Below are 11,837 nucleotides of genomic sequence, written 5' to 3' on the forward strand. Positions count from 1 at the left end.
ATGCCGCTAGCTTCTTGGGCGCGCTGTGTTGAACGCATTTCCCCCCTTGCATAGGTTGAAAATCTTCACTCTTCCAGAAAGCTTTGGTTTTTAACGTTGTATACAAATATGTGACCTATCATAAATAATTCACTTGCCGGTATTTCTTTTTGGTTTCGGTGTCATGCCCAAGATGTGCGCTTGTGACTCGTCGTGTCTTTAGGAACCCTTTTTGTCCGTCTTTGTTTTTATTTTTGTCTTTGTTTCACGCCGGAGGTATTTTATAGGCACACCTTCAGCCATGAACGCGGAATCCAAACATGTCTTGGAATACTTGACAGAAGTCGAGGAAGCAGCAGAAGAAGTCCTCACCACCAAACAGCAGGTACATAATACATCACATGATCACATCACTTTAATAACGTGCAGAGTATGAGCCTCTATGATAGCATTTTGGAATCCGAGCAACGTTTGAATCATTGTAGTCTAGTTGTTAACTCGCTATGGCTAATGTTAGCGTAAAGAAGCTGTAGTGATTGTTTGATAACTAACATTGAGTTAAAAAAACCAAAAACAAACTGGTAACATTGCGTTTGTAGACTCGTCCCACCCTGTTGTTTCTATTTCTAATTTATTCTTTCCTTCACTACGTCTGCATAATCGCTCTACTTTATATGTAAATGTCTATATTGGAATTTGACAGCAACGTTCATTTTCTGTCTCAAATTGTTGACTAAACATCATTCAGCAGAGCAGAGTAAAACAATTAAATACAAACTAATCATAGCTAAAAGACACGTACGCCAATCACAATCACTAATTTCTCTATTTTCAAGATGCTATCCCAATTAATCAATAAGTGGCTTCAGAAAGTATTCAGCCCTCTTCACTTTTTGTACACTTTGTGTTGTAGATTTACTTTCAAATGGATAAAATTGCGGTTTTAGCCCATCAATCTACATTCAGTAACCCATGACAGTGAAAACATGTTTAGAAATGTATGCAAATTTATTAAAAATCATAAACTGAAGTCTCACAAGTAATCAGACCCTTTATTCAGTACTTTTTAGAAGCCCCATTTGGCAGCAATTTCAGCTTGGAGTCTTCTTGGGTAAGTCTCTACAAGCTTTGCACACATGGATTTGGGCATTTTATCCCATTCGTCCTGGCAGATCCTCTCAAGCTCCGTCAGATTGTCTGGGAAGTATCTGTGAACTGCCATCTTCAGGTCTCTCCGCAGGTGTTCTATGGGGTTGAAGTCTGGGCTTTGTCCGGGCCACTCAAGGACAGTCAGAGGGTACATCTCAAATCTCTTAATTGCATCCACAATTCCCTCACTTGCATCTTTTCCTTGCATTTAAGTCCCTCCCACCGGGGATACGAGGAGAGGAGAAACAAGGAAGTGTTCTTGGAGAAATGAAAGCGATGTCAGTTTCTGATGATGGTGGCACAGCTGAGTTCCTCATGCATTAGGCACTTACACTTGTGCCAATCTGGCTTTAAACCTTACATGTGAATTAACTATCAATTTATAACTCCCCTCTGGTGACAAGTCATAATATCCCTGTTAAGTCAAGCATGAAATACCTAGACATACACATTACAAAGGATAATAATACTCTAGATAATCCCAATCAATATTAGGAATAATCTAGATAAATGTAAATCTTATCTGAATGTATGGTCTCTGAGAGACATCTCTATTATTGGCCGAATTTCTTACAAAAATGGAATGCATTTCAAGTTCATTTACCCAGCTTACTTGATATGACATCCCAAAAATACAATAAAAGCTATGAAAAGGTTAATTATATTGGGAAAAGAAACACTTAAGAAAGAATTATGGTTAGACTATGAGGAAGGAGGGCTAAAAGCCATTGATATTGAATGTATTGATGGTACTATTAAAACAAACTGGCTAAGACTCTTTTTGAAAAATAAACAGCTTATGGTTCCATATCCCAAGCCAAATTTTTATGAAACTAGGAGCATTAACCTCCTTCTTAATTGTGATTATGACTGAAAAAAGCTTCCTGTTAAATTATTTCATCAACAGATATTACGCTATTGGAAAATGAGCTACAAGCATAATTTTAGTCCCCATAACTGTGGACTTGCAGGTATGTGATATTTAGGAATAAATCCTTATTTTACAAAAAATGGCTAGAGAAAGGAATACGGTCTGTAATGTACTTATTAGAAAATACCAGAAACATTATACCCTTGGAGATTTGTTCAAAGTTTAATTTAAATGATGAAAACAGTATGATAATGTTATCAAAGCAATCCCACAATCTATAATTGTGATGTCTTGTAAATCCGCATTTACCTAAACTTTTGATGAATGTACATGATCTTACTAAAATTGTCCAACACCAAAATCCAGAAAGCTTTTGTTAAGAAATTATATCTTTTTTCATCAAAAAGAAACTCAATTTTACAATATATATCCAAAGATGAAACTGATACATTAAGAACCATGTTTTTATGTTTCTAATTGCACCAAAAGCGGAACAAGAAAAAAAGAAAAGAAAATCCACTTTAAAATTCTTAATGAAATGTATACTTCCGAAGATTTTTAAGGTGGTGATTTGGTGTAGATCTGGGGTTCCCTTTGATGGGAAGATTTTTAAAGGAATGATTTGTTAGGTGGATAATTTGTCTCCGTGTTGGGAAATGAGTGTGTACAAAATACTGACAGAAAATTAAAAATTCATTAAGAACTGTTTAGTTGTATATTGCAGTAATGTTGTATGGTTTCGCAAAATCCCACGGCACACCTGAATTTGCCTCACAGCACACCAGTGTGCTGCGGCACACCATTTGGGAACCTCTGGTCTAGATCATAACAATTGCTCAGCTCCAGCATCTCCATGACCCTGAGAGCAGGATAAGCGGCTTGGATAATGGATGGATGGATGGATGGACATTGAAACTGCAGAACATTTGTTTTATGAATATACATTTGCTAGTGCCTTTAGGGAAGATTTGCATTAATGGTTATTTCCTAAATTTGACAATTTCTCTGAATTAAAATAATTTGATTTTTGGTATAATTATGAAAGAAGGGACACATGAATTGGCACTTAATGTAATTCTTGGAAAATTATTTACGTCAAAGATTCCTGAAAACACAACTGAATTTCTACATATTCACAAGGAGCTGTGTCATTTATCACTGAAATTAATGGAGAAAAGGAATGCTTTTAAATTCTTAACTTAATAGAAAAACGTAAACTTGCAGAGAACCCCTAGGGCTCATGTCCTTTATTTTTAATTGTGTTAATTGTATTTCTTTATTTTTCTGTCTTTTTTTTTAATATTACCCCCTTTTTGTTTTATGCAATTGTTATGATGCTTGTCTGTTGCCTGGAAAAGTAGTGTTTAATACTGTACCATGCCAGACCTTTTGACACACACACACACACACACACACACACACACACACACACACACACACACACACACACACACACACACACACACACACACACACACACACACACACTTCAGTACATGTTTAAAAAAAGAACAAAAAAAATAACTTGCGGGGCAGAGTTTTGTCATAGCATTTAGCTGAAAGTCTTCCAGGGAGGCTGCTCTCGTGTATCCTCGCTCATGGCTCCTCAGATCTCTCTTTACTCCTCATAGCAGAAATTAGAGTTTTGGGACGGCCTTCAAAATGGCGCACTAGAACTTCTTCCGGTTCAAGCAAGGAAACATCAAGAGACTTGCGATGTACCCAGAGACTTGTCCCGAAGCCACACCAGCGTTGTCTTGGCTGTATGCTTTGGGTCACTGTCATGCTGAAAGGTGAACCATCGCTTCAGTTTGAGGTTGTGTGCACTCTGGAGCAAGTTTTTTTCAAGGACCTCTCTATTTGGCTGCATTCATCTCTCAGTTCTGACCAGTCTCTCTATCCCTGCTGCTGAGAAGCACCCCCATAGCATGATCCTACCACCACCATGCTTCACCGTGTGGATGGTATTAGCCAGGCAATGAACAGTGCCTGGTGTTTGCCAAACAGTGCTTGGAGTTCTGCCCAAAGCGTTCAATTTCTGGCTCATCAGACCAGAGAATCTTTTTCCTTATGCTCTTGGCAAACTCAAAGCAAGCTGTCATATCCCTTTCAAACGAGAGGCTTCCATTCAGCCACTCTACCATGAAGACCTGATTGATGGAGTGCCACTGAGATGGTCATCCCTCTGGCAGGTTCTCCCGTTCTCTGCAGAGGACTCTGGTAAAGTGACTGTTGGGTTCTTGGTCACCTCCCTGACCAAGGCCCTGCTCACCCGGTTACTCAATTTGGCTGGACGGTCAACTCTAGAAAGAGTCATGGTGGCTCCAAACTTCTTCCATGTCACAATGATTGAAGCCACTGTTCTCCTGGGAACAGTCAAAGCTTTAGAAATGGTTTTTATAGCCTTACCCTCATCTATGCCTCACCACAATTTTATCACGGAGGCCTACAGAGAGTTCCTTGGATTTCATGGCTTGTTTTTTGGCCTGACATGCAGTGTGAATTGTGGGACCTTGTATACGCAGGTGTATGCCTTTCTAAACTATGTCCAATCAATTCAGTTTGCTAAAGGCGGACTCAAATCAAGTTCTAGACACATCTCAAGGATAATTAAAGCAATCAGGACGTACCTGACCACAATTTGGAGTGCCACAGCAAAGGGTCTGAATACTTGTGGAAATGGGAGATTTCAGTTTTTGATTTTTAATAAATTTGCAAAAATTTCTAAAACCGTGTTTTCACTTTGTCATCATGGATTATTGAGTGTAGATTAATGGGCACAATGGCAATTTTACCTATTTAAAGTTAAGTTACAACACAAAGTGTGCAAAAAATGAAGTGGTCTAAATACTCTCCGAAGCCACTGTATGTACCTTTTTCTTCGTCTGGTCTCAGTTGTTTGAGAAAACAACAAATTAACATATTTCCAACTGTGGTGGTGCATGCTCGCTTTTTTTGAAAATGAAAACCTTAAGAGCATGATGAAATCTGTTCCTGTTTTAGATTGTGGACCTAGATGTGAAGAGAAATAGGAATAGGGAGGCAATCAATGCACTGAAAAATGACATGTCTGAGTCAGGTGAGTTACTGGACGATGAACAATTCATGACATGATGTCGCCACCAAACATTATAATGTTGCCAACACAGACAGCGTTAAGCCTGCATGGCACCTTAGAATTTGAGAGTTAAAATTGAAGATGAAGTTGATTAATGTTTCATAAAGTTTTCACTTACAATCCTAAAGATAGGTAGAGCAGTCAAATTTAGGTAGGTACCTGCCAAAAAGTACCTGCCTCCTTATCTCTGTTGCAAAAACTGACAAATTCATTTTCAGGACTTAAAATAGTAGTCATCAGACTGATGTTTGTGGATGACATTGTAATCTGTAGCGAGAGTAGGTTGCAGGTTGAGGGGAGCCTGGAGAGGTGGCGGTATGCACTGGAGAGAAGAAGAATGAAAGTCAGTTGGAGCAAGACGAAACACATGCGTGAATGAGAGGGAGGACAGTGGAATGGTGAGGATGCAAAGAGTAGAGGTGATGAAGGTGTATGAGTTTATATACTTGGGGTCAACTGTCCAAAGTAATGGGGGGTGCAGAAGAGAGGTGAAGGAGAGAGTGCAGGCAGGGTGGCGTGGATGGAGAAGAGTGTCAGGAGTGATTTGCGACAGAAGGGTACCAGCAAAAGTTAAAGGGAAGGTTTACAAGATGGTGGTGAGGCCAGCTATATTATATGGTTTGGAGACAGTGACACTGACGAAAAGACAGGAGGCAGAACTGGAGGTGGCAGAGTTGAAGACGGTTTGGAGACAAAGCAGAGAGGCAAGATTGAGATGGTTTGGCCATGTGTGGAGGAGAGATGCTGGGTATATTGGTAGAAGGATGCTGAATATGGCGCTGCCAGGGAAGAGGAAAAGAGGAAGGCCAAAGAGGAGGTTTATGGATGTGGTGAGAGGGGGCATGCAGGTAGCTGGAGTGACAAGAGGAAGATGCAGAGCACAGGGAGAGATGGAAATGAATGATCTGCTGTGGCGACCCCTAACGGGAGCAGCCATAAGTAGTAGTAGTAGTAGTAGTAGTAGTAGTAGTAGTAGTAGATGGAAGTATAGTGAAGTTGGTCAAAGAGCTTAAATTCCAAAGAAGAGAAGGAAGTCAGGTTTCCACTTTATTACTGGTGAATACAAATAAAGCCAAATTTAGACAAATGTCTGTCCCAAAGCAGAAAACAATGAAAATGTTTTTGATACTCTGACAACACACTGGAATAAATGGCTCTTTATTTTCACCTGGTCTTTTAAGAAAGACGGAAATCTAGAACTTAGCCTCTTTAAACTGTACAAGAACCTCATGTTTGAAAAGCACAGCTTGTGACTTAACAATCATCTTGGTGCCTATTTCAATGTAAAAGTCACTGCGTTCAACTGGAAGTGTATGATTATGGTTAAAAAAAATAATGGATTGTCAAGGATACCTTACGAAACTCCTTGACATTGCATTATTTGCCAATGTAAACAAAGTTCATTTTGCTTCATGGGCCTCGTAAAATGTGTACACTGTTGTCAAAAGTAATATTGTCCCCTTTTGCAGACAAAGTTAAGGTTTGCTTCGGAAACATGTTCATCAAATTTCCCAAATCAAAGACCAAGGAGATGATTCAGAAAGGTAAGAGCTGACCAGTTGACAATGTCCACTCCTTTACTTGGTAATTTGGCTTTACTGTATAGTTCAGTCATGAAATGGCATTATTGAATATGAGAGAGTTCTAAACTGTTTTAATATTTCTTATTATTTATAGACCAGGAACAGTTGGACAAGGAAATAAATGACCTTCGCAAAGGACTGAAAGCCAAGGTTAATCATCTCAATGAGACACAAGGTATGATCGACCTGAAAGAACAATCTGGTTTGTAGTACAACTCAGTAGTTGTTCAAATTGCATGGTGATGAAATTGGTGGTAGTTTAGGAAACAAGCTATCTGCTGTAACTATTTGGGTTTGGGCTCGTTATCCATTTGGAAAGGATTTCATTGATTGCTCCAGGTTCTATTCAGTTGGTCCACTTTCATTGTTGTGACACATTATTGAAGTTTGTCCAAGATTTTAGTCTGACTTGCATTCCTTTTTTTACTATCTTTTATAACAATTCAATGACTGTGAAGGGTTTTGTCCTCATACAAAGAGATAGCATTAGAAACAATGTAGACTGAAGTTTTTGAATTGCTATTTCTGTGACATCTCATATTGTGAATAAGTGTCCTTGTTAGTTAATTAATTAAAATGACCAGATAAAACAAAATCCTCTTTGCTCACTATCATCTAAGATAAAACTTTTGTATGATGAATGCAATTTGAATATCAGTTAAGAAGTACTTTTCCAAGAGCATTGGAATAGTAGCCTACTAGACATAGTCAAGTAATAATAATAATAATAATAATAAACTGTGTTTGTATAGTAGTATTATGGACTTCTGAACAGAGATCAGAGTAGGCATTATAAAAACAAAGATGCAAGATAAAAACAAAGATGGACTGCAAATTGTATTGCCAAGATCTACTTTATTTTATATCAGCGGTTTTAATTTTCTACTACCTTGGAGCTTATACTTATGTCAGCAGATGGAGATATTTTGGATATTGTCTTAAATGTTTCCATCTGAGTAGGAGCACATGTGCCAATAAAAAATCCAGCCCAAGCAGCAGCCCTCCCCCAACAAAATGACAGCTGTCACTGCTCTGAACCAATGTTGTCTGTTGAAAAAAAATCCGTGATCCACTCATCAGCTTAAAGGGATACCACTTTCCCTACCAAAAGAAAAATGAAAAAAAAAAAAAAACAAAACATCAAGAGTGAACACGCAGGGTGCCTCCGTAGCCGATGGTTACAGCGCATATCACATGGCCACAACGTTGCCAGTTCGAATCCAGCCGGCGACCTTTGTTGCATGTCATACCCTCTCTTTTCCCATCTTTCCTGTCTATATTGTTGCTGTTGAATAAAGCAGACATGCCAAAAAAGAAAAAAAAAGTAACCACATAGTGCGGTAGATACATAGCTAAAGAATTCAACAGGAAGCTGCCTTGGGGTGTCCACAAATGAAGACTTGATGTGGGTCTGCTTGGAGGGGCCTCAACTAGAGCAATTTGATCCCAGTCCTGCTGTGAACCACTGGTTGAGCTCAAAGAGGGCCTGCTTACAAAAGCTGCTGGGCCATTGATAACTTTTGTGTCAAAACCAACCGAGCAGACTTTTGTTTTGGCTTTTAGAACTAAGAACTATTTTAATATAGATGTGGTCATACCTTTCATACTGTTTATACAGTTTAAAGCAGTTTAAAGTATAGATAATTGTTAAATAAATACAGTTTGAAGCAGAAATAATTAAAAACCTAGTGTACTTTTTGTATTCAAAGAAATCAAATCATTTTGCTTGTCCGCTCATATCCCTTTATTAAGGAAAAACACATTATTTGATACATTTTCATTACACCCCTGAAGTTCTTTATGTACTTGTAAATTTTTCAACTTGGGTGAAAAAAGTTGTGTCAAGCCCCGATTAACACAAAAGTCCATGAAAAGCAGGACTGCAAAGTGCATGAATATTATACATAATCTCTAATGCAAAACTGAAATGCTAATCAGATAACACTGGTGACAACACCAATGTTATCTGATTATCTGTATGCCATTTATTGGCTAGGACAGCAGTGAATTGTCCTATGACTTTTGAGCAGAGAAAATTAGGTTTTGAAAGTGACAGAGAAAAAGAGAAAAGACTTGAATGGGCATATGATCCTTTCATTTTGTTGCCATTCAGCTTCAAGAAAAATATGGTGATGCTTGAATTTCACAAACATGAGCAGACTGGTTGACTCATTTCCTGAGTTTTGCAAATTGCCTGAAAAGATTTAACGGTCATAAAACTTAGATGAGTGAAAGATGGCATGAGCTATGGAAGTGAAATGTCCGGCTTCTCGGTTCAGAGGGGGAAAAAGGAGCAGAAAATGCTGCAACACAATAAAGTGTCAAAAAATCTTGGCATTGAATGACGAACGCAATTTGCACTGATTTCTGGGATTTTGTTTTATTTTTTTGTCCAGGAAAACCCGAGCTGAGAGGCTACAACCTCTCTCCCCTCTCTGCTGATGAAACGAGAGCCATCAACAGCCTGTTAAAGCGATGACACCGAGTGACAAACATGCTAAATGCTCAAAAGCTCCTTTGGAGAGTATGAAAGCCCTGAAGAGCACACGTTTTGAAGTTGCCAATTGCTCCAGCAAGTTCCCGCAGCAACGATTGTGCTTACAACAAACAGTTTGATGGATGGATATGTAATTGTGCTTTTGGAGCGGAAAGCTCTGTAGTTTGCCATATTTACTTTTTTCATTTTCACCAATTTTCCATTTAAATATTTAAACAAAAACACCTTGTAAAGGCCGTTGCATTGTGGAATGCTAAAAAAAAAAGAAAAAAAAAGGACTGCATAACGTCAACTAGGAGACTGAAACATGTTATGGCTACTTTGTCTTGAACCTTTAGGTATGTGGTTGATTTTATAGCCTCAAGGTGGCAGTGAATCCTATGAGGTAAAATGATCGAAGTACACATCTGTGATACCAGCACACATCTCAACAGGCTGTTTAACAGAAGTGCAGTGCGGAAGTGGGAAAAAAATCAAATTTGGTTGCCGATAATTTCCATAAGGAGACAAGTATTATCGGTTCTTTTGTGGGGGTGGCTGCTGGGGGGCATTTTTTTGCCTCTGTCAGTCAGGCAAGTGGGGAATGACAGGAAATTATCAAGAGAGGGAGGTGTTGGTGCATTTAAGGTAAATGTCTAGATGTGAACCCAGGATGTTATGCTTAGTCTAGTTGAGACACTAGGAATTCCTGCCATAGCATCTTCCCATAAAGAGCTATAGTAACCAGTTTTGTTTTTGATTTGTTGTTCTTTATTGTTTTACCATTGTTTGTTGCTTTAATTAAATGTTTTGACATAAATTGACTTTCTGAGGAATTTATACGTTGCTCCTATCATTAAGAAGGGTGCCGGTAGCATCTGAAAGTGATTTTAATGACACATGCTTGGGGTTTTTTTTCTCTGCTCTCCGAGAAGATAGACAATGCTTAAATGAGCCAAGCAAAAAACAACCGGTGGGGTATCCTGAGGGGAAATCAACTGTAAATATCTGTAACAGGGTAATTTTGAGGTTTTACATGCCACATTGAGCATGAGAAGACTTGAATAGCTTAGAGCAATACGAATATGGGAGGGACAACAACAGTCGCATGATGGGTACGTCTGTTTTTTTGTTGGGTTTTTTTTCCGGTGTGTGTGTGTGTGTGTGAGGGGGGGGGGGCGTTGTTGGTCTGTAGACAGGTTGCATGTCAAAGCGAAAAGACGTGGATCAAACTTGGTGTGATGAACTCATGACTCAGTGGATGGGAACCTGCTGTTTGTCTCAAATGTTATGCAATTGTAACAACCGAGACATGCAAAGGTACATACTGCATGACGGAAAAATGAAAATGACGCCGAGAATGTAAGGGTGTTTACACTACGTGTGAAAAACCGCAAATTAAGACAACCGGTTCTAAGATATTTCTGAATAGTTAAGCAAGACTAGAATGGGCCTAGAACTTCTGTATAATTAGTTTGTTCATAGACACCACATGAGTGAACATGAATCAAGCTAAGTCTGTTGTCCTGTCACTGCCTTTGCTGTACACTGACATCGTAATGATAGCTTGTGAGTCCCACACCCTGATATTGCTGCAAGTGTTAGATCTGCCAGCCTGCAGAATTCATCATCTATTGCTTTCACCAGTCTGCCTGAAATTGACTTTGTAAGTCTTGAATTCGAGATTACAAATAGTTATTTTTGAGTGGGGGATGTGGAGTGTAATAAAACGGATGTACAGGAACGTCCTTCACTACTGACCACCAAAAAGAACACACATTTTGAGGATTACTTGTGATGGAGCTCTGTTGTTCTCTTGCAGATTAGCAGTGTGCGCAGTCATCCATCCATCCATTATCCAAACTGCTTATCCTGCTCTCAGGGTCACGGGGATGCTGGAGCCTATCCCAGCAGTCACTGGGCAGCAGGCAGGGAGACACCCTGGACAGGCTCCCAGGCCGGGCCGACATATACACACACACACACACACACACACACACACACACACACACACACACACACACACACACACACACACACACACACCTTGGGACAATTTAGTATGGCCGATTCACCTGACCTACATGTCTTTGGATTGTGGAAGGAAACTGGAGCCCCCGGCGGAAACCCATGCAGACATGGGGAGAACATGCAAACTCCACACAGAGGACAAACCGGGACGACTCCCAAGGTTGGACTACTCCGGGGCTCAAACCCAGGACCTTCTTGCTGTGAGGCGACTGCACTAACCACTGCACCACCATGCTGCCCCTCTGTGAAGCAACCGCACTAACCACTACGCCACCGTGCTGCCCCTGTGTGCAGTCAGTCCTTTTTAATTAGGCAAACAACTATTTACTCGTTACAAGAGAAGCTCATTTTGAGCCATCTTTATCACAGCCACCTGCTTCCTGTTTGGCTGTGTGAGCTGAAGTTGTGACTTGATGTGAATCATTTCTTGTTTTTTGGCCTTGAGTAAAGATCGTAAATATTGTAAAAATCAAACATTGAGTAATGATCTTACTGGATAAATACAGTGTTTAAATTGCCCTGTGGGATGAGTGCCTTGAGGGGAAGAGACTTTGCAAGCAGTGCAAGTATAAAAAAGGTGCAGACAGGATCAAATACTAATTTATGGCTGTGTTTTGTATTTACATGAGA

At 39.6% G+C, this 11,837-nt stretch overlaps 1 protein-coding gene across 1 annotated transcript; it reads left to right on the top strand.

The window, feature by feature from the left end:
* Window positions 1-90: 90 nt before the first annotated feature.
* On the top strand, window positions 91-10,002 carry pdrg1 (p53 and DNA-damage regulated 1). Its single transcript, XM_056274700.1, has 5 exons — window positions 91-364; window positions 5,003-5,078; window positions 6,587-6,661; window positions 6,795-6,875; window positions 9,097-10,002. The coding sequence occupies exons 1-5, from the start codon at window positions 281-283 to the stop codon at window positions 9,177-9,179; spliced, it is 399 nt and encodes a 132-aa protein (XP_056130675.1). The 5' UTR covers window positions 91-280; the 3' UTR covers window positions 9,180-10,002.
* Window positions 10,003-11,837: the final 1,835 nt, after the last annotated feature.

The sequence above is a fragment of the Lampris incognitus genome, chromosome 2 (genome assembly GCF_029633865.1).
Source record: "Lampris incognitus isolate fLamInc1 chromosome 2, fLamInc1.hap2, whole genome shotgun sequence".
Lineage (NCBI taxonomy): Eukaryota > Metazoa > Chordata > Actinopteri > Lampriformes > Lampridae > Lampris > Lampris incognitus.